The following is a 24,364-nucleotide window of genomic DNA, read 5'->3' as shown; positions in this document are numbered from 1 at the left end:
ATACTTCTCTCTTGACCTCACATACCCCTCTAGCTATTACCCATCTCACAGTGTTCCTTTGTGGCAAAACTCCTTGAAAGAGTTGCCTCTGATTCCCCTCCTTTCTTCTCTCTTGAAGCTTCTACCCCATCACTCCACGGGAACAGCTCTTGTCAAGATCACTGGTAACTCTACACTGGTAAATTTAATAGCCTTCTCTTCTTTATAAATTCTATTCTGCCTTTGTTCAATGATTGTCACTGTCATCCCTTGCACATGAGTAAATTCCTAGTGGGCTTTGAAGCTAATGTAAGTACCCTTGAGGAGTTATTGGACAATGTGTTACCACTTTAAAATCAAGCAAGTTCAGACATATACCCGGAAAAGACAAAAACTCTAATTCAAAAAGACACATGCACCCCTATATTCATAGCAACACTATTTACCATAGCCAAGACATGGAAGAGAGACCTAAATGTCCATCAACAGATGAATGCATAAAGAAGATGTAATCTATATCTATATCTATATATAGATATAGATATAGATAGATAGATATAGTGGAGTATTACCCAGCCATAAAAAAGAATGAAATAATGCCATTTGCAGCAATGTGGATGGATCTAGAGATTATCATACGAAGTTAAGTCAGACAGAGAAAAACAAATGTCATATGATATCACTTATATGTGGAGTCTAAAAAATGATACAAATGAACTTATTTACAAACAGAAATAGACTCACAGACATAGAAAACAAACTTATGGTTATCAAAGGGGAAAGGTGGGGGGAGGGATAAATTGGAAATTTGGGAGTAACAGATACACACTACTATATATAAAATAGGTAAGTAACAAGTTCCTACTGTATAGCACTGGGAACTGTATTCAATATCTTTTAATAACCTACAATGGAAAATAATCTGAAACATATATATACACACATATATATACAATTGAATATATATATGTAACTGAATCACTTTGCTGTACACCTGAAACATTGTAAATCAATTATACTTCATTAAAAAATAAAATCAAGTGAGTCCTAATTCTCAAAGAGATATCCTGTTATGTCACCGACCTGGACAAACCAATCAATGGTGCAGCAGTTCACAAGGGATGGAAACATCCGGCATCGGGACCGAAAGGCCTCCCCAACAGGGCTCATGCAGAGAACAATGTGCAGTTTCTGACGGACTCTGCTGATAAAGTATTGAAACACCTGAGAAAAAGAAAGACATTTTCAATTTAGAATAAGGCTGAACCAACCATGAAAATAAGTGTTGGCTAATGCATCTGACTCTACCAATATCAAATTTAAAAAATGTTAGCATAGTGGATGTATGAATTGTTTTAACATCCCATTCCAACCCCTTTTTCTCATGCAGACTGGAAAGATTAAATGATGTTTTGCAGACTCTGTTGCAACTTGGGTTTGGGATGTGATGTAGGTCCTCTTCATCAGTGGATTTAAGGAGACCCCTTGAATAAAGTGGAGAGAGATAGTCACACAAGGCTTTGCTTTGTGGTAGGAGACCATTGGGAGAAAGAGACAGGGTACAGGGCAACTATTTTTGCAGGTGCAGAGCCTGGCAGAAATGGCATGGACCTGGGGTCACTATCTCTGGATGTGGCTCCTTACTTCAGCTGCTCCCAACATGGTGGGGGACACATGGCTTTGGAGCTGGCAGCTGAAACAGTAGCACACTGATTGGTTAGAGGTTTTCTGGATCAGCAGAATGGTTGTGGCAGAGGCAGCAGTGTCCTTGACTGTTGACTTCTACAGTGTCATTTCATAATCATTCCAAGGAATTCAGCCTGGAATCCCTTTCTTTAGCCTTCCCAATGGTTGTGTCCCTCGAATAAAGCCATTTCTGCTTACATTGGTTGTCTGTACCTATAAGTCCTGACTTAGCAGTGGAGGGAATTCTCATGAAAGGACACAGAAGAGATGATATGAGAAAGACTGGCCCCAAAAGTTAGATAAGGTGCAGAAAGAAGAGAAAGGCCTGGGCTAGACAAATAGAAGCTTACAGAGTGTAGCACGGTGTTGGAGAAATGGATGTGGACAGCAGCTGTGTTGTGTGTGTGTGTGTGTGTGTGTGTGTGTGTTAGAGAGAGAGAGAGAGAGAGAGAGAGAGAGAGAGAGAGAGAGAGGCTGAGAGAGAGAGAATGCATTTCATAATCTTGCCGATAGGAAAGGCAGTCAAAAGCACTTGAACTCCTTAGGCAGGGCACTGGGGGTGTGTGAAATAAATTTGTGTTTAAGAAGGATAAGAGAAGCTTTCTAGTTTGGACAGATCTATGATCTCCATGGGGTAGTAGGGTTTCTGTTTTCTGCTTTCTATGACAGTTTCTGGAAGTCTGATGAACCAATGCTTTAAATGTAGGAAATAAAATACATAGGATTACAAAGGAAACAAATTATATTGAAAAAATTCTATCCATGGGCTGCTTAAGAGGATTTGTGGACCACTGGAAAAAGGCTAAGACAACTTTTTGTTTTCCAAAACCTTCTTACCGTTCTGACATGTCCTACCTCATCTCTATTCCCCTCAGAAATTCCTACTTCTTTCACTCTTGGTCTGGTGGCTGCTAAAACCTGCTCCAGTTCATCCTTTTCAAATAAATTAGGCACTTCACCTGAGTTCAAGATGTTATTTATATCTTCTAGAAACTCTTCTACTACAATCTGTAGAAGAAAGCAGAGTGGTCATTATACCTTATTCAACCATTTTACATTTACTGCCTGTATATTACAAAGCAAATATATGATCTACAATTCACATTGAGTTAATTTTATCTTTAAGAGAAGATGACCCTGGGGGAGTGGCCAAGATGTCAAAGTAGGATGACCCTAAGCTTACCTCCTCCCACAGCACACCAAAATTACAACTATTTACAGAGCAACTATCAATGAGAGTGACCTACTTAATGCATAGAAATATAAACACAGAATTAGGCAAAATGAGGCAACAGAGGAATATGTTCCAAATGAAGGAACAAGATAAAACTTCAGAAGAAGAACTAAGCAAAGTGGAGATAAGTAATCTACCTGATAAAGAGTTCAAGGTAATGACCATAAAGATCCTCATGAACTAGAGAGAAGACTGGATGAACACAGTAAGAAGTCTAACAAAAAGAAGATATAAAGAAGAACCAAACAGAGCTTGTTTTTAAAATTTCTATGAAAATACAAAAGATCCTGAATAGACAAACTCATCTTGAGAAAGAGGAACAAAGCTGGAGATATCATGCTTCCTGAGGTCAAACTATACTAGAAAGCTACAGTGTTCAAACAGTATGGTATTGGAACAAAAACAGACTCATAGATCAATGGAACAGAATAGAGAGCCCAGAAATAAAACACACACTTCTATGGGCAATTAATCTACATGAAGGAGGTAAGAATATACAATGGGGAAAAGACAGTCTCTTCAATAAATGGTGCTGGGAAAACTAGACAGCTACATCCATAAAGAATTGGACTACATTCTCATACCATATACAATATATACTTTCTGTCCATTTCCTTTCTCTTCTGAAATTCCCACAATGTGGATATTGTTTGTTTTGATTGTGTCCCATCAGTCCCATAGGTTTTCTTCACTCTTTTTCTTTCTTTTTATGCTTCTGACTGGATAATTTTAAATGTCCTGTCTTCTAGGTCACTGATTCTTTCTTCCACATGGTTGAATCCTTTTGAAGCTCTCTATTGAATTCCTCAGTTCAGTCACTGTATTTTTCAGCTCTAAGATTTCTGTTTGTTTTTTTTTAAAAAATTGTTTCTATTTCTCTGTTTAACTTCTCATTTGTTTATGCATTGTTTTCCTAATTTCATTTAGTTGTCCATCTGTGTGTTTTTGTAGATCACTAAACTTTTTTAAGAGGATTATTCTGAATCTTTGTCTGACAATTCACAGATCTTCCCTTCTTTAGGGTCAGTTATTGGGGCTTTATTAGTTTCCTTGGTGGTATCATGTTTACCTGATTGTTCATGATCCTTGATTCCTTACATTGTCATCTGCACATTTGAGTAAGTGATCTTCTCTTCCAGACTTTACTGGTTCACTTTAGCAGAGATTGTTCTTCACCAGTCAGCTCAGTTTGGGTTTCTGGACATATCAACTGGCAATATCGTTGAGCAGGTGGGACTTGCTATCAATGTCTATTTTAGGGTAGGGATAATGCATGAGCTCTGAGGTCATGGGTGATGCAACTGGCTGAGAACAGTTGGACAGGACTTCTGACTTGGTTTTAAATGAGCAAGGCTATAAGATGAGCTCTGTGATTGCCTGGGTTCTCTTATCAGGTTTCCTAGACTGTTGGGACTGGGTACTATACTTAGCGGTAGGTGGGGCTATGAATTAGCTTCCCTGCCCTGACAGAGTGGAAGAATGGGCTCCAAGCCCAAAAGGATTTTTGTGGTCTGGTGGGGTGGGGCGTGGCAGGGAGGTACACTCATCTTTGGGCACTGTTATGAATTAGCTCCCTTGCTGAGGTGGAGAAGGAGAGCTGGTTCCAAACATCTTCCTAGGTGTTTCTGGTCAAGCTTTCTGCTTGGAGGGGCTGGGAACTAAGCAGTGGATGGGAATATGAATTAGCTGCCTTGTCTGGGAGGAGGAGGAAACTGGCTCCAAGGCTGGAAAGGCTCTTTGTTTGTGTTCTGAACTCAAGCTGATCTGCACCCCAAGTTCCATGGCTGGACAGTGTCACTTCACTGGCTTTGCCCTGTGGGCCATCTACTCTGTCTGCCATACCCTCCTCTTGAGCGTTGCTGGCCTACACTGCTTTCCAAGTGTTCTGGCCAGGCTTTCTGGCTGGGCGGGGCCAGGAGCTACACTCAGCAGTGAGCAGGGTATGACTGGGTGGGTGGGGGGACAGGACCAGGCTCCAGGGCTGGCAAGGCTCTTCATTTGAGGACCTCGAATCAGGCAGACCTGCACCCAGCTGAGTTCCCTGGTCAGACTGGCTCTGCAGATGAGCAAAGCTGCTGGCTTAGACCACTCTTGGGCGCTGTGGGTAAGAACTTGGTTTGTCATGATCTGAGTGCTGGTTGTTACATCCTCACGCCTTCTCCATCACAATCAGATTCCCATAGGTCAAGTGCTGCAGATTCCTCCACCATCCCTGTGATGCAAGACTGGAGTGAAACTCCCAAGATGCTACCCAGAACACTGCGGGAGTTGGATGTCCACCCTGGGCTCTTTCTTCCCACTGGAGAGACCCCAGGCTCAGAGGAGACCTCTTGATGTGGTGTTGTGCTGGTCTGGGAAGAGGGCAACGTGGTCAGTGTGTCATTGCTCCTCTTACCCTTCTAATGTGGGCTTTCTTGGTCTCTGTGGTGCAGGGGTGTGTTTCAGCCTCACCCCCCAGGTTCTAGGATTTTCTCCATGTCTCGTCCGTGAATAATTGTTAGGTGTTCCTGTGAGGGGGAGCAATGTCGGGACTGACTTATGTCACCATCTTGGTGATGTCATTTGCTGTCACTTTGTTCTTGCATTATTTTCCTGATGTCATGAAATTGTTTATGTGTTCTCTTGTAGCTCTCTGAGCATCTTTAGAAAAATTATTTTGAATTCTTTGTGGGGCAATTTGTGGATCTCCATTTCTTGGGGCTGGTTATTGGAGGTTTACTGTGGAGTCACGTTTCTCTGATTCTTCACGATCCCTGTAGACTTACGTAGATGTCTGCTCATTTGAAGAAGCAGTCACCTCTTCCAGACTTTATGGGCTGACTTCGGTAAGGGAGACTTTCATCAGTGGGTGGGGGCATGCTGGGGCACTAGACGTCAGTTCTAGTGGGGCAGGGCACCGAATATGGGGGCATGCGGTGTGGGGAGGTTATATGACTTCGGCTCAGGCCACAGTGGCCACACACTCAGCTGCGGGTCTTTTCTCATTTGTAAAAAATATTTACATACTCAGATATAAGGTCACTGCTTGTCACAGATGTTAAAAACATTTTTCCTACTTTATTTGTACTTAGTCATTTTATAGCGTTTTCAAAATTAAAATGAAGTTTAAAGTATTTATGCATCAGATTTATCACATTTTTATTCCTTGGCTGATTTCTATAAACATTTATTTTCCTTAACATTAAAAGTGTAATCACTGTAGACAATCCTCTATTATGGAATAAATTCAGGATCAGTTAAATTTGTTGTAGACATAGATGTAATCTTATTTTAAATTTAATTTAACCAAAACATATCTATTAATTTTTCCTTTCCTTGAGTAAAGCATGTTTCCCTAATTGATTTCACTTAGGGAATTACTTTCTTATATTTATTTCTACAGGAGTAGTTTATTACCTCTCTTTTCTATGCCCTTTCCCTCCAAGAAAAGTTAAGTCCTTTCTCGCCCTCTTAATCTCTGATCACATTTACTTACTTAGAATTTAAAGGGGGAAGCAATACTTAGTAAAAGAAGTAAAAATGTATCATAAAAATCTTTCATAAGGCCCAAGAACTCTGTTATTAGAGGGAATGATTCCCTGAACTACATCCTAAAAACTATTTGAAGCACACACACGAGATTGTAACATTTGTCCTTTTCCTGTTCTTGCTCTTTGGTTATTTAGATACGTACCTGGGTGTCCGTGAAGAGGAAAACCATATTCCTGTCTTCTACCCCAGCCAGTTTGTACAGCTTCCTCAGGTCTTCATGAAAACAGTCATAATTATACCCCCGGCTCAATTCAATCTGCAAACATCTGTAACCACATATGTGAGCTGCAAGTCTTGTAAGACACTGCTTTCCTGTGCCTCCCACTCCAACCAGCAGGGCGTTGCCTCTTTCCTGACGAATCATGCGGGCGATCCTGCAGGAGACAAAGCAGACAAAGGTTTATTTCAAGTGTACAGACAAGGCTTCTGCTCAGAGGGCCTGCCCCAGTGTGGAAGGCTGGTGGCCTCTGGAGGGTCGTCCCCCAGCCAAAGGCCACAGGGAAGAGTAGGGTATGTCTGAGGTTCATGGTTGGGAGAAAAGCACCACTGGTTTCCTTATATCCATCTCTCCCCCATTTCCTATAGGCTGTTGGCCTTCATCACGCAAATTAAGTATGGTAAAAGCTCTTCTCCCTTCTTTAAAGTGTGAAGGATTTTGTTAGGGAGCCTGGCTGCTCTAGGCCACTATTTATATTAACCATTATATGGGCAAGCAGGTCTCTATTTCTAAGGATGAGCAACAGAAAAATCACTGAAGGTAGGAGAGGAGACTGCAGCTCAGAAAACATCAACAGGAATAATCTGAAATGGATTTACTATATCAACAAAATTTTAGAAAATTTCTGATTCATGTTAACAATAAGAATTTTTTAAAAATTGCAATCATGATACTAGAGTGAGCACTCAGAAAGGGGAAAACAATCCAAGTGTAGGAAATATTGATTGTTGATGGAAAGTCTGACTACCAAATTGAAAACCTCAGTGGAAGATGGGCCTCACAAATAGGATACTGTGGAAAATTGAATAGGTGAAGTAGAAGGCAAACACAAGGAATTTAGCCAGACCTCAGAGAAAAAAAGATAATGATATTAAAAATGACAAGAGAGAAAATGGAAGGTAAACAGGAGAAACAAATTGAATCCCAGAGGCCACACAATAGGAATTGTAGGAGAAATAAGAGGGGATAGAGCTGAAATAATAGAAGAAACCCCCAGAGCTGAGCCCCTAGATCTGAGGAAGTCACTCAGTGTCAGGAAAGAAAGTCAAAGAAGACAAGCAAAACACTAAGTATTTTCTAGGAGATCTATAAATATAAAATAAACTATGTGTGTGTGTGTAGGTGAATGTATGCATGCATGCATATATGAATCAAAGTATGAAAGATAAATCTATATTTTAGACATAATTGAAAATTTGTGAACATCTGAAAAATAGATATAATAGATTACTCCCAAAAGGGACAAGTAATTTTTGGCTGGCCTCAGGCATCTCTTTTACAAGATGACATTCCAAAATGGTTAAGAGGGAAAACTATCATGTTATTTCTCAGAGAGTAAACCACCTGCAAATCCTTCCTAAAAGAGTCCTTGAAGGTATATAGAGAAGTATGAATAAAATTCAGAAACTCAAGAAAAAGGAGGAAGGGATGTCAGTATAAAAGTGAGCAGTTTGTATGAGAGTCAAGTTCATATACTGTTGTCAAGATAAAAAGGTAGTGGTAGGGCTTCCCTGCTGGCGCAGTGGTTAAGAATCTGTCTGCCAATGCAGGGGACATGGGTTTGAGACCTGGTCCTGGAAGATCCCACATGCTGTGGAGCAATGAAGCCTGTGCACCACAGTTACTGACCCTGCACTCTAGAGCCCGTGAGCCACAACTACTGAGCCCGTGTGCCACAACTGCTGAAGCCCGCGTGCCTGGAGCCCGTGCTCGGCAGCGGGAGAGGCCACCGCAGTGAGAAGCCTGTGCACTGCAACAAAGAGTGGCTCCACTCACCGCAACTAGAGAAAGCCCACCTGAAGCAACGAAGACCCAATGCAGCCCAAAATAAATTTGTATATAAAAAAGATAATGGTAATGTCAATAAACTCACCTTAAAAAGAAGATGCAAATGTAAAAAAAATCTTTAAAAAAAATTATCACCTAAAATCTCAGATTGGGTCATCAGAAACTAAGAAATCATGGGAGAAATGTAAAAGCAGGTTTAATTTCTCTCTCTCAATCTCTCTCTTTTTTTTAAAATAGGAAGGTATCTGTCATCTACTCTATTTTTAATTCATGATGCTGATAATTGGAAAAAACAGTTCAGATATTTGAAAAGGATAATGGCTTTATTACTTTTTTAATTAAGAAAGAAAAACATGATCATTGTAACTGATGGGAAAAAACCATTGCTAACACTTTACCACTTGTAAGTTCCATCATGAGGGCCTGCATGCTGTCCTGCTGTCTATGGGAGCAGTGTGTAGCACATAGTAGGTGCTTCATAAATAAATTTATGTCTGTTGACTTGTATGTGTGTGTTTACAAAAATGGAATTAACCTCTACACTACATTTTGTTTTGTGACTGTTTTGCTAATTAATGCTTTAGGGACATTCTCATGCTAGTGAATACAGCAATAGATATACCATAATTTATTTAATCGGTTCCCTACTGATGGATATTTAGTTCTTTTCATGGTTTTGTTATCATATTGACAATATTAAAAAACAAACCTTAATGCTAGCTGTAAATAGAATCCTTTCAGATCATGAGAGAGAGAGAGAAAATCCATGAAACAAAAAAGAGGTTGCATTAAAATAAGTTAGAAAATAAGTTAGGATGGCATAAATGTGGTTGTTAAAGCCATGCTTTAAAATAATATTTAATTATATAGGCTTGTGGAGGCAAGTGAAATGTGTTAAAGGCATAATGTTTAACTCTATGTGCCATAATCGAATTTTGTAAAAAAATTATATATGCTTATAAATATAGTTGAAAGCACCATACAATTTTAAGTGACTGTCTGTAGATGAGGAGGTGGAATTATGAACAATGTTTTTGTAAATTTTCCGCAATAAGTGTATTTAGTATACAATCAGAAAAATAATCGCTATTTTTTTTTAAAGAAAACAAAGTAGATCTATTTTTTCCTTGTAGGAAATATAAAGATGTCTTCCTTATGCAGTAGTTCTATCATTAAAAAGATCTTGGTAATAGGAATTTTTATAAGTAAAATTACATTTATGAAAAAAGGAAATAAACATGTGATTTCTCATTCTAACTACCTCTGAAATTCAGTACACTATCACCATATCACCTATATTGAAGCAATCAACTTCTAAAGACCTTAAAAACTGTGAATGAGACGACAGTGGTTAAATAGTTCTTATGCACCATCAGCTTTGGTGGTAGGGCATAAGAGCTGCGTAGCGTGAGCTTAGAACAGGGACCCTACAAGGACTGATTTGAAAATGCTCCTCTGGGATAAAGCACAGACTCCTAGGTCATTATTCAGGATCTTCTGAAATAGTATCAAACTTTCAGATCGGTCTTCTACAGCTTCACACTCTCTCCTGCCCTTACGGTGAGTGTGGTTTCACTGCCCAGAAAGCCTTGATAACACTGCTTGGTCTAGAATAGGAGTGAGCAAGAGATGGCCAAAACTTAACCCAAAGATTGGTTTTTCAAAAAAATTAAAAAAATTTTTATGGCCTATGAGCTAAGAGTGGTGTTTAGATTTTAAAATGGTTGACAAAAAATCAAAAGAGTAATATTTTATGATATGTGACATTATCACATGATATTCCAACATGGGTGTCCATAAATGAAGTTTTATTTGAGCACAGCTGTGCTCATTTATTCACTGAGTGGCGGTGGCTGCTTTTGTGTTACAATGGTATATCTCTATCACAATGCACATCTAACAGACGACACTTCAGGTCATTTGCTTATATCTCCTCAGCTACCTCTGAGAGTATAAAATTGAGGGCTGAATGGATATGTATAATGTTTTGTTATTTTTTCCCATAATGCACAAGGGCTCTATAGTGGATGAAAATATTGAATATCATAAATATCTTGCACTTTATATGTTACTCTTTCCTTGTTTCGTTTACATTATAGTAATTTGTTTTTTCCATCTGAGATTATTTTAAACAAATGACTTGTCCTTTCTGCTTCCCAGTGTTATTTTTTCTGTCAACTTACATATCAATAGATAAAAAACTCCCTCCATTGAGAATCCTCCAAAGTTACATTTTCTCTGCTGTAGTAGGCAAGAGATGGCTCTCCTAATTAGTAACTTTATTTTAACAGAGAGATCCACTTGACCATCCTTGTAGTATGGTGACAACTTTGGGGGAATGTAATAGGTAAACGGCTTGGTGCAAACTGCTCTTCGAAAGCACAGGCTCTGAAGTAAATTTTAATTTTTTCTGAGTTGGGAAGGCTTTTATTCAGTTATCCTATGCAACAAAACAAAACAAGAACCTAGAATGTTAACAAATGGAAATGTAGTATCTGCTATATTGCTGAATATTTAGTGATTTTCCCAAAACTCATGCTCATAATGGAAGTCCTTTCTAACTGCTAATCAGCAGTAGGTGCTTGAGAGCTCTTACTTACGACAAGTAGAAATTCCTCTCTAGAAAAAAAGAACACGTCTACATAGTTATTTACATGGCTGTCTTTTCTGCAGGAAAACTAAATCTCCTCCATTTTACAAATGGATTTTAATTTCCTTCTGTAATATTTTAAGCAAACCTTGAGTAGCCTGATGATTCCCTTTCACAAAAGTAAGAGAGATTATAAATATAATTAAGACGACTTTGCCTATCGTCTGGTCTATTCTTCAGGAAGTTTCTCAGACCAGAGTTCTGTCATTCTTTTCTTTTCTTTTTTTCTTTCAGGCTTAGGGCTTGCTTGAGCTATGGGAATAAAAGTTTTTAGGAGTTAGTGTGTGGGTATATTGGCAGGGGGAGAGATGGGAAGCAAGTAGTATCTTGACAACCCAATGACAAACTATTGTATGTTACAACACTTGAGCTGTGATGAACATAAATCCTTGAATTAGAGTTAATTAAATAGCAGAAGTATAGGAAAGGCAAAAGGCTTGGTTTGCTTATGGTTATGGAAAAAAAATCCTGGAGATCTGGCAGTCTTGACAAGGTCCAACACTAAAATATAGTTGACAAGAGAAACAAACAAAGCAATTAAAATCTAGCCATGGTAGTAGACCATGGGAAATCCTGTCCTCACACACATTTTGCACTGCTTATTCCACAGAATACTATATCAAATCTGGGTATCACATTTTAAGTGAAACATCGAAAAGTTATAAAGGGCTCAGCATATTGAAAACTGGAAATAATTGCTAATAGGCAATAGCGAAACATCTGGGATAATTATGCCTGGAGAAGGTAAAGCTAAGAAGAACTTGGTCATGATTTTCAAATATTTGGAGGGCTGTTAGGAAAAAGAGTGGATCCATTTTGGGTGGAGACATCTACAGTGAAGTTAGAATCAAAGCACTGGATATGATCCCCAGCCTGCCACTCACCAGCTAGAGGGCTTCGGACAAGTCACTTAATCTATCTGTGGTACACGGTATTGTCCAAAAACGTCTGCAATAATGTTTCTGGCCCTACTTGCTCTTTGACCCTATGAAGTGATAGAGTCTCTGATCCTGTCTTGTGAACCTGGGTAGCCCTGTATGATGCTTTTACTGATAGAGTATGGTAGAAGTGACGCTGAGTGACTTCCAAGGCTATGTTGTGAAAGACCATTTGCCTTCTGCCTGGCTCTCTCTTGGGGCACGAGCCTTTGGAGCTCTGAATCACTGTGTAAGAAGCCCCTGCACTCTGATGCTGCCTTGCTGGAGAGACAGTGGCGTCCACAGGGAGGCAGAGATGGGCCAGGTGTTCTAGGTGCTGTCTGACTGCAACTGCATGAGAGACCCCAGGAGAGAATGGCTGGGAGCCATGAGAAATAATGAAAAAATAAAGGTACTAAGCATGACAGTGGATTATTATGTAGCAATAGACCACTGGAACATTCTCTGAGCCTTATATTTAGAAAGATCATGATATTGAGCCATACAGAGGTGTTATCAGAGTTAAATGAGAGACTCCATATCATGGTTTATATTCACACTCAGTGCCATTATATTATTATTACCACTCCAAAGGATGGAATGAATATCAGAAGTCACAGGGAGTAGATTTTGACTTATTCCTGAAGGGTCATTTCAACACTTAAAATTTTTTTTTTATTGAAGTATAGTTGATTTACAATGTTGTGCTAATTTCTTCTGTACAGTAAAGTGACTCAGTTATACATATATATATATATATATATATATATATATATATATATATATATATATATATATTCTTTTCCATTATGGTTTGTCACAGGATATTGAATATAGCCCCCCTGTGCTATACAGTAGTACCTTATCATTTCAACACTTTTAACACACATTTACAATTTAAGAATTGTTCAACAAGACATGAGCCACTTTAAAAAGTTGTGTATGCCCCAAGGACTACAGATATTCAGGCTGGATACCTAGGTGTTGGGGATGACCCTTAAAGAATACTTGCAGTGGGTATGAGTCAGACTCATGAGCAGATAGAATCTATGATCCTTGCATTCAACTTGTTTTGCTATAAAAAAAACAAAATCCCCTATTTCTTTAGGCATGCATGTTAATCAGCCTGGTTATACTGTACATATCTGTAAACAACCTTAGATCTTCTTTTTGGAATGAGATAGGACATTTTCAAAAACCAAAACAATCTATTAATATTTAGCAAAGATAATGACCTCTGAGATTCCATAAAATGTTCATGTCATATATATTTTAAATATATCAAAAAATACCTCTTAAGTTACAGCAAGATTTTCTAATAGACCTTTGTCCATCTAGCAATCTATTTAAAGAGTGTTTTACAACTTAATCCTTACCTTTTAATATAAATGAAATTAGATCAATGCATTATTAGGCACGTTATGGCACTATACCTTGAAACATGCTCTATAGCATCCTGGAAGAACACCAGCTTTACTTCTTTGGGGTTTATAAGGTTATAATCATCAAGATAGTCCTGTAGAACATTTGCGATTTTCTCTATATCAGGCATGTCATCATAAATCCGGTCAGTCTTATCTGTTCCAAACTAGAAGATGATTTATTGGAGAAGAACCAAGTTGGATCAATGCTGATATATAAATGTATATAATATACATAACCTTAGGAGGGAATATTATTTTATCTATATTTTTATTTAATCATTTGCTTATATATGCTAGCAGGGCTTTAAAACCAAGGAAATCAGTTTAAAGAAACTCAGATGTTCATGACTAACTGAAAAATCCATTTCATTCAACCACTTCAAGTGGTACATTGGACTTTCAATGATCTTCGCAATAAAACTCACACAGAAGCTCAGAAATAATTTGAAATTTTTTCTCACTTTAACTTACTCTGGTTTCATACTTTTGCTCTTGAGCTGTTGACATCAGAAGAGCAAAATTGTTGAAAATTATGTATGGCAGACTGTGTTATAAAAAGTCATGCCAGAACTATACATAGTTTTTACACAGAAGTCATTTAATTAAATAAATCATTGAGCATGATATTTGGTGTAAACCATAGGCAACTGAGTGTCCGTTTGGACCTACTGATAATTTCTTGTCTTTGCCGTAGCAACTGTCTAGGGATATTTTCTTTTGGAACCATTGAATAAAATACATATAGGCAATGGAAGAAGAGTCCAACTACTCTTTTTGCTTTGCTTCATTTCCCCATTTGATAATAATATTGTTAGAAACACACAGGAAATATAATCACCACCTGAAAATAAACTTCGGATTTTGATTTTAAGAATACATTTAAATAGACATATTTCACAGCAAGATCTTTTTTTGACCCACTTCCTAGAATATTGAAATAAAAACCAAAATAAACAAATGGGACCTAATTAGACTTAAAAGCTTTTGCACAGCAAGGGAAACCATAAACAAGACCAAAAGACAACCCTCAGAATGGGAGAAAATATTTGCAAACAAAGCAACTGACAAAGGATTAATCTCCCAAATGTAGAAGCAGCTCATGCAGCTCAATATCAAAAAAATAAACAACCCAATCCAAAAATGGCAGAAGACCTAAATAGACATTTCTTCAAAGAAGACATACAGATGGCCAACAAACACATGAAAAGCTGCTCAACCTCACTAATTATTAGATAAATGCAAATCAAAACTACAGTGAGGTATCACCTCACACAGGTTAGAATGGCTATCATCAAAAAATCTACAAACAATAAATGCCGGAAAGGATGTGGAGAAAAGGGAACCCTCATGCACTGTTGCTGGGAATGTAAATTGATTACAGCCATTATGGAAAACAGTATGGAGGTTCCTTAAAAAACTAAAAATAGAACTACTATATGACCCAGCAATCCCACTACTGGGCATATACCCTGAGAAAACCATAATTCAAAAAGAGTCATGTACCACAATTTTCATTGCACCACTATTTACAATAGCCAGGACTTGAAAGCAACCTAGGTGTCCATCTACAGATGAATGGATAAAAAAGATGTGGTACATATATGCAATGGAGTATTACTCAGCTATTAAAAGGAACAAAATTGGGTTATTTGTAGAGATGTGGATGGACCTAGAGACTGTCATACAGAGTGAAGTAAGTCAGAAAGAAAAACAAATATCACATATTAATTCATATATGTGAGATCTAGAAAAATGGTATAGAAGATCTTATTTGCAAAGCAGAAATAGAGACACAGACACAGAGAACAAATGTATGGATACCAAGGGGGAAAAGGGGGCAGCTGGGAGGAATTGGGCTATTGGGATTGACACATATACACTATTGATACTATGTATAAAATAGACAACTAATGAGAACATACTGTATAGCACAGGGAACTTTACTTAATGCACTGTGGTGACCTAAATGGGAAGGAAATCCAAAAAAGAGGGAAAATATGTATATGTATAGCTGATTCATTTTGCTTTACAGTAAAAACTAACACAACATTGTAAATCAACTATACTCCAATAAAAATTAATTAAAAAATAGATATATTTCATACAAATAAATTGTTTAGTATTTTTTTTAGTTGTCAGGGGTTATCAGGGTGGTGAGGTATTGCATATGTGTATGATACAAAGATGAATCCATTCATTTGTTTAAACAGCATTGATTGAGAGCCTGCTATATACTTAGCTCTGTGCAGGAAACTAGGGATTTAGGGTGAACAAAACAAACATGGCCCTTGCCCTCTCAGGGACAGTAGGAATGTTGTACCCAAACAAGAGTCAACTTGGTAAAACAAGATGGCTATCTGTCAACATAGGTAGGGTGGTTAGACGGAAGCCTTCTAACATAGAATAATGTTACTCATCTAGAATAAGTCTATTCTAGGTAGGTCTAGAGGGTAAAATTAGGGTCTATGTGTAGATGTTATTGAGAGGACAGATTTAAGGAACTTAGTACAAGGAAAATTTTGCTACTAATTAGAGCTACCCTGAAATGAAGAAGGCAGAACTGCTAACTAATTAGCTTCCCATAACTGGAAACCTCTGAGCAGAGGCTGAAGAACTACACAGGATTATAGGAAAGGAATTTGAGTCCTGAGTTAAGAGACTAAATCTCTTTGCTTCCTTCCAAATCGAATACCTGATGGGTTTCTGATTCAAACTATTATTAAAATGAATGTAACTAGATCAGAAGTCAGCAATCTTTTTCTCTCAAGGGACATATAGTAAATATTTTAGGCTTTGCAGGTCATATAGCCTGTGTTGCTACTACTCCACTCTGCCTAGACATTAGAAAGCAGTCATATAAATAGTACACAGTCAAATGGGCCGTGGCTGAGTCCCTATAGAACTTCATTTACAAAAATGGGTGGTGGGTGGATTTGGACTACGGACCATAGCTTGCTGACCCCTGGTCTAGATTTCTAATCTTCACATGTGCAAAGCTCTTATAGAATATGAACTTGAAGTAGAAAATAGTAAATGCTTTATAGCCTTCAAATGTAGTCGTCAATACAACATACTTACCTTAATGAAATCTCCAAATATGATGGGCTTAGTCAAAAAATATTCCAGGCCTATTGCAATTCCAAAATGTTTGTCTATTCAAAAAATAAAATCAATTCTTAGTATAACAATAAGCTTGAATGCAGGATATTCATGATAAGATATACAGAATAATAACCCCTGTTACTTTATTTAGAAGCCTAATTGGTACACATGAAACTGAGGGAAAGCCATGTTAATGCCATACCACTTTGGTTGATAATCTCCCAGATTTAAGATTAAGAATATTTACTATTAGTAAACATTTTATTAAATAACAGATATTGAATACATATTAATAAATAAGAAATACTTTAGAAATATCCTGGTTTCTTATCAACAAAATGCTATTTTTTTCCTACTTTCCTTCCTCTACTTAAAATTCTATACTGAATTAAGAATATTAACCTTTCCTGAATTTCAATGAAATGAAATTCATAATATTTCATATATTATTATATATTTGGGTCATATATAAATATATGAAGAAAAAAACTTTTACTCATGAATGATTACAATTCATTTTGCTCATTTTAGAAACCAAATTGTGTCTCCCTGGTAGTCTAATGGCTAGGATTAGAAACCAAATTGTTTTTCTACGAAAAAACAACAAAAAAAACTAGCTAAATAAAGATTGATATAAAGATTGATATTTACTGGCCATTTCTGTCAAAATAGCATGGAAATAGTGCTTATCTTCATTATTAATCAAACGGTCATGGAAGACTCTTTGACATTCATGGCAAAAAAGTCTAAATATCTGTATTTCTTCTCTTATTGTTCCTGGATCACATTGAAGGATACCTGTTTTTTAAGAAAAGGAGAAAAGAAAAATTCTACAATCGTGGAATATCTAGTAGTTTAATTAATGAGGAAATCCTTAAGTCCAACTTTATCCCCACACTACCAGAAATGGGTGGTTCCCCAGTGGATATACACATATAATAATGGTGATCTCGTGTTTTGAAAGCAAAACTGGGGACACATTAGCAGTGAAAATGGGGAGGGTAGCAGAAGGGGGATATGGGGCCTAAAGAGAATTATTTTTTTAAGTTGTGAGGTATTATAGCAGGGTCTTATGCTGTTAGGAATGATCTGATAGAAGAGGAGGCATTGACAATGCAGAAGAGAAAGGGGAGTTATAAGAGCAAAATTCTTGAGTCGGCAGGAGGGGATGCGATTCAATACTGGGGTGTGGGGGACTATTGGCACATGTTAGGGGCAGGGACAGCTGAACCACTGCAGTGGGAGGGAAGGCAGATGCAGGATGTCTGGGAGATCTGGAAGAGGAGGCCCTCCTCGTTTGATTGCTTCTATTTTTTTTCAGTGAAAAAGAAGACAGGCCACCAGCTGGGAGTGAGAAATGGGAGGGTGTTTTGAGGAAAGCTGTGAAGCAGCCAGTCTGGGGTGGGGGTGGAGGATGACTTGAACAGGGACATTGTAATGGGATTTCCAGACAAGTCTCAGACACCCACGTACACACACATCTACTGAGAGATCTGGGGGTGAATGGAAATGGAAGGAGGGTGCAGGGCAGAGAATGAAGTTTCCATACACTACCTTGCACACATTTGGATAAATCCCTCAAGTTAAAGACATAATGAGACTTGGCTGGTGTAGGCAGAAGATCCACACTCATCCTGTTATAGATCTCAACTGAGGCTTCCACAATGTTGGATGCAGTTTGCTTTACAGCCGGTGGGAAGTCATTTAGGAAGCCACTTAAGATGGCCTAGAACCAGAAACGTAATATGAGAGGGTTAGATTTTTTTTTTTACCAGAACTTATCCCTCATATACTCCAGATCTAATGATACTTTTTCTAATAATAAGTAGAAAACCAAATTACAGTGCAAGGACATGTGGATGTTAAAACTCTTCTTTTCTAGATGTGGCACATATATACAATGGAATATTACTCAGCCATAAAAAGGAAAGAAATTGGGTCATTTGTAGAGATGTGGATGGACCTAGAGAGTGTCATACAGAGTGAGGTAAGTTAGAAAGAGAAAAGCAATTATCGTATAATAATGCATATGTGTGGAATCTAGAAAAATGGTATAGATGATCTTATTTGAAAAGCAGAAAAAGACATAGACATAGAGAACAAATGTATGGATACCAAGGGAGAAAGGGTGGGGGGAGGGAGGAATTGGGAGACTAGGATTGACACATATACATTATTGATACTATGTATAAAATAGACAACTGATGGGAACATACTGTATAGCACAGGGAACTCTACCTAATGCACTGTGGTAACCTAAATGGGAGGGAAGTCGAAAAGGGAGGGATGTATGTATGTGTATGGCTGATTCACTTTGTTGTGCAGTGGAGGCTAACACAACATTGTAAAGCAACCATATTCCAATAAAAATTAATTAAAGAAAAAACTCTTCTGGGGGAGAGATAAATTAGGTGTTTGGGATTAGCAGATACAAACTACTATATATAAAATAGATAAACAACAAGGTACTAGTGGTTAGCACAGGGAACTATATTCAATATCCTGTAATAAACCGTAATGGAAAAGAATATGAAAAAGACTATATATATACATATAACTGAATCACTTTTCTGTACACCTGAAACTAACACAACATTGTAAATCAACTACATTTCAATTAAAAAAACTCAAAACATAAAAAACAAAAACACAAAAGACCCCTCTTCTTTCCATTTCAGAATATGTTCTCCAGAATGGACTCACTTCTGTCTTCTGTGATTGTCTGGTGCTGCCTGAGCACCATTCACAGCTGACCAGTGAACTTACCATGAACACACTCTCAAGTAATTAAACCTCTGCTGGCTGTGGGTCCAGAGGGTCTTCATGGAGCACTCACACTTATCTGGAAGTGAGCTGAAGTTCTCTCTCTGATTTTTATGGGTGAATGACCAACAAATCTGTAGACTTTCACCTTCATGTATATTGAAAGTTCGACTTACTGATAGCTGTGAACTCCCCACCCTTCAGTTTCCCTAGCTCAATGTATGGCCCCACCCTCCACTCAGATCAGGAACTTGGAAGTCTCTTTTCTCTTCTTTTTAAAAAATTTATTTATTATTTTTGGCTGCATTGGGTCTTCGTTGCTGGGCGCGGGCTTTTCTCTGGTTGAGGCGAGTGGGGTCTATTCGTTGTGGTGCGTGGGCTTCTCACTGTGGTGACTTCTCTTGCTGTGGAGCACAGGCTCTAGGTGCGTGGGCTTCAGTAGTTGTGGCACGTGGGCTTCAGTAGTTGTGGCTCGCAGGCTCTAGAGCACAGGTTCAGTAGTTGTGGCACACGGGCTTAGTTGCTCCACGGCATGTGGAATCTTCCCGGACCAGGGCTCGAACCAGTGTCCCTTGCATTGGCAGGTGGATTCTTAACCACTGTGTCACCAGGGAAGTCCTAGAAGTCTCTTTTGACACCTGCCCTTCTTTGTCCCCCACAGTCGCTCTTGAATACATTTCTTGAATCTGCCTGTTTCCTTCTGCTCCCCTTGATGTCACCCCATTCCAGCCCTCACTCCTTTTCATCTGGGCTTCCTCACTCCCTCCTTACTCACTGGCCTCTCCATTCCCACTCATCTCCCTTCTGTTACCTTTAATCAGGTAAATAAGGCCCTGCACCCCCATCAGTGCATGCTCTGCCCTGCCCAGCCTCTTCTCCTTACCCTCTCTCCCCACCAGATGCTGTGTCAGCCTCCCTGGCCTCATTACCCATGCTTTCTCCTCCCCCAGGACCCATTCCCACAGGGCTCTCTGCTTCGCAGGGACTTTCTCATCCTTTATGTTGGACATTACATGTCCTTCAGAGAGGCCTTCCCTGACAACCCAATCTAAGATAAGTCCTCCCATCAGTCTCCCTTATGGCTCTCTGATCTTCTCATATATTACTTGCCACAAGCTGAAAGTACATATTTATTAGCCTTCTAGCCCCAGTTGCTAGGGAAACTCATATTAGATTTTTAAATAGATAAATTCCCATCACCATTAGCCTTGGAATTACTTATGGGAGAAGCCGCCAGAATGCATATCAAATGCTTGCAAGTCAGCCTTTGTGACTTTAGACTTGGGGCTCATATATGACATATTTTGAAATAAATCAAAGTATTTGTTTTCAATGAGCCTTCTGTTGAACATTATTTTTAAAAGCAGTTTGTGAGGATTATCTTTTTGAGGTACTGTCCTCCTGAGCCCCCAACATGAATTTAACATTCTCCTTTTTGGACCTCATGTTGAGTAGGACCATCCTAATACATACAAAATAAAAAATTACCATATATTTATGTATACATTATATATGACAAAAATAAAAATCCCAGTCTGTTTATTCTCCATCACACAAATACTAACACAACTTATATCTATATCTATATCTATCTAATATATAGTATAGTTACATATATATAAATACTGTCATATATATACAAAACAACAAATTTACTTTAACTTATTGATTTTGCTTTTTTCAATTCTTGGTAATCCCCAAGTTCTTTCTCCTCCACACGATGACAAAGGAGAGGAAAGGTGGGCTGTGAACTCTGCTTAGATGGGCTGTGATTAAAAAGAAAGTTTGGGATCCAAGACCTTTTTTTCTATAGACAAAATTTCCAGTCTGTTCTGCTAATGAGAAAAATATACTTCCCACCTGAATGCAGTCCAACCCAGAATCTCTCAGTTTTGCTGCATGCCATTTCTATTACCGCCCACAGCTAGGGTGAGTTTTAAATGATAGCCTCTAAGTTACAGTGGGAAAAAGCAGTTCCTGCTTGTTTTCATCTGTAACGTGTTTGCTGGCTGATGTTCCTGTAAGTGACACATTTCCGTGGATTTGACATTCCCACAGGCAGAGGGAGGAGGCTGAAATTTGGGATCAGTTTCATTTCCAGGAGCCCAGACTCTACCTTCTTCCTCCCACACAAGAAAATATTTTGGAATTATTAAGAATGCCATTTTGTTGTTGCTGTTAGGATAACTTTGAATTTGCTTGAATTTGTTAAAATGTAAAATAATTTGTGAATTTAGTACCTTATCATCAGGCATAAGTTACTTGGGACACCCCCTCACCACTGATCACATCACAAAATGTGTCGGGATACCATGGTGGGAATCACTAATTTCAAACTTTAGAATATACACATAAAGGTTCTCAACAAAAGGTACGATTTTAAAAAGTCTAATACCTGTGTTGGTCCTGTTATCCACTTCCTGTCATGTTCTCTAGTTGCTACTTAATTACAGTAGATAAGCTCCTATCCTTTCCTATTCTAAAGTACTCTCTAAAAGTTTTCCAAAATGTGGCAGTTCTTATGTATCCTTTAGGCATTAGCTTCTAAACAACTTATTGGAACTACTTCAAATTTATTAAAAATAATTTCCCATGGATGTAATTTCAATATGAAAACCACTTTCCAGCTGACTGTTGCATACGTACTGGTTCTGGTCTTTTCTCTCCTCTAAGAAGACCCCATTGGAAGGAGAAACTGATGCAGGTAAATGCAGAGGCTCACTTTATGCCTGCATCACTGCCTCCTTGGCTCTTGGGTGATTGCGACCAAAGCCAGTTTCTTCAGACCAGTCACCTGTCTCATCCTACCTGGATGCACACATTACCACTTCCTGCCTCTGTGACCACACTCACCTGTGTCTTTCTGTCCATCTCTGTCAATTCCACCTTGTAGGACTCAGCTCACTGGCTGTCTCCTCTGAGCGGCTTTGCTGGTTGGTATGACATACTTGCTCTGGTCATGCTGCTTCATGGTCTCTCATCATTCTACTTAGGTTAATGCCTTGCACTTACTGAACACTTCTGCTGAGCCCTTACAGGGCAGACACAGTTATTTCCCCCAGTTAAAGGACAAGGAACTGGTCCCCTGGGGAAGTTTGTGCAGATGGAAGAAATAAGCATGGTTGTTTCTGCTAGGGGGGTGGTGGCAGCAGGGGTGATGAATTCTGGGTTGGTGTGTTGAGCCTGAGCCTGCTGGGTTATCAGGGGTGGTGTCTGCTGGGCAAGTGGACACAGACATGGCGATCAGTGAGGAGATGAGCACAGAGGCTGGGGCTGGGTAGGGATGAGATCTGCCGAGAGTCAAGGGCCTGGGACATGCCTTGTTTAGAGGTAGAGGCAGTGTTCTGACCATCTTTCTGCATTCCTAAAACTACCTCTGAGACCACAAATGCAGAAGGCCATGATGCAAATGCCTATCAGCTACTGCCCAGATGCCCCTGTGCTTACCTGGTTTCTGCTGAGGAAACGATGGATGGGCTCCCTAGAAGCGGACTGTTCTGATTCTGTGAATCTTGGAACAGATAAGTTTTCTTTTCCCCTCTTGCCCAAGTTGGAATCCACCCTCACCTGAAAAATCTGTTTCAGACTGTGCTCTGAGGGCATCGGGAGAGAGAACATGCTGAAGTGTCGGATGAAGCGGGCGGTCACGGGGTTGCGGCCACCACCTGGAGGTGCGCACGCTGATACGACCGTTACGTCCTGTATGGAGAGAAATCCACTCGGGTCACCCAGCAAAGAAGGACATGCAATGTGCCCATCCCAACAGTAGGACTCAACCAACAGTTTTGGAGGACCTACCCTAGGACAGCATTGTGTTATATTTTCCAACACATTATCTGACTTAATTCTCACAACCACCTCAGGAGATCACTGTTGTTATCTCCACTTTGTAGATGAAAAAATCAAGGCCCTGGATGATTAAATAAGTTACTCAAGGTTACTTAGCTAACTCATCTGTCTTGTATAAATACTCCTATGTAAAAATCTAATCTTAAAAAATTGTAAGAATTTGTACCTTAGTAACGTTAAAATATATTTAATAAATACTTAGTATAGTCAGTTCTTGTTTTTTGTGGTAGTTGTGTTCTATAAAATTGCCAGGAACACTGAATTAATGCACCCTGAACCATTGCTCCTAGGGGAAATACAGGGCTATGTTCCTTCGAGCCTCTGGTCATAACATGTTCAACTGGTCAATACATGATATTGCAGGTGCTTCTGGCCTTGCCTCCTCTCTAGTCCATACCTTCCCTGCAGCCAAGGGGATCTTTCTACAATGTTTCCTTCAGAGGCTCCTCTTCACATTCCTCATCATGGCACCATGGCCCCCTGGGCTGACCTTTGCATGTCCTGCTGCTTTGGTGCTCACATTCCACACCCACATGGTGTCTCACATTACTTGCTCTGAGATGTAAATAACTCCTTTTCCTTGCTTTGCCCTGCCCTGCCTGCAAAATCCTGTTCTGACATCATCTCTTCTGGGAAGGATTCTCTCATCATCAACCCAGTGCCCACCCCTGCTCCCCTCCAGTCTCTCTCCACTTATCAACCTACATTATAAACACATGTCCATCCATCCTCCAAAGCTGAGCCCTCCAGGAGGCAGGGGCTGTCTTAGTTGTCTATAAATCTCATGAATCAAGCATGGAGAGAACCCAATACAGACGGAATGAATTGAGTTACACACAAGAAATGCAGAGGCCATGTCATGGGCTGAATTATGTGTCCTTCTCTGCCTCCTCTTGGCCAATCATGTGTTGAAGCCCTAACCCCCATAACCCACAGTGTGACTGTATTTGGAGATAGGGTATTTAAAGAGGTAATTTAGTTAAGATGAGGTCACTATGGTGGGTCCTAATCCAATATGTCTGGTGTCCTTACAAGAAGAGATGGTTTGGACATGGATACAGGGAGAAAATCATAAGAAGACATAGGGAGAACACAGCCATCTATAAGCCAAGGAGAGAGGCCTCAGAATAAACCAACCCTACTGACATCTTGATCTTGGACTTCCACCTTCTAGAACTGTGAGAAAATAAATTTCTATAGTTTGAGTCACCCAGTCTGTGGTAC

The 24,364-nt window shown here is 39.1% G+C and overlaps 1 protein-coding gene across 1 annotated transcript in view; it reads right to left on the bottom strand.

Moving 5' to 3' along the window:
* DNAH6 (dynein axonemal heavy chain 6) overlaps window positions 1–24,364 on the bottom strand; it is a gene marked incomplete at both ends in the record, with an annotated part of 275,574 nt that overhangs the window by 100,029 nt on the left and 151,181 nt on the right. The window contains 8 exons of the mRNA XM_079721202.1: window positions 1,063–1,203; window positions 2,521–2,673; window positions 6,573–6,804; window positions 13,436–13,590; window positions 16,505–16,578; window positions 17,180–17,326; window positions 18,083–18,254; window positions 22,859–22,990. Of these exons, the coding sequence (XP_079577328.1) occupies window positions 1,063–1,203; window positions 2,521–2,673; window positions 6,573–6,804; window positions 13,436–13,590; window positions 16,505–16,578; window positions 17,180–17,326; window positions 18,083–18,254; window positions 22,859–22,990 (1,206 nt within the window). The remainder of the gene's footprint in view (window positions 1–1,062; window positions 1,204–2,520; window positions 2,674–6,572; window positions 6,805–13,435; window positions 13,591–16,504; window positions 16,579–17,179; window positions 17,327–18,082; window positions 18,255–22,858; window positions 22,991–24,364) is intronic.

This window comes from Hyperoodon ampullatus, assembly GCF_949752795.1.
Source record: "Hyperoodon ampullatus genome assembly, chromosome: 15".
Classification (NCBI taxonomy): Eukaryota; Metazoa; Chordata; class Mammalia; order Artiodactyla; family Ziphiidae; genus Hyperoodon; species Hyperoodon ampullatus.
This window is presented reverse-complemented; position numbering and strand designations above follow the sequence as displayed.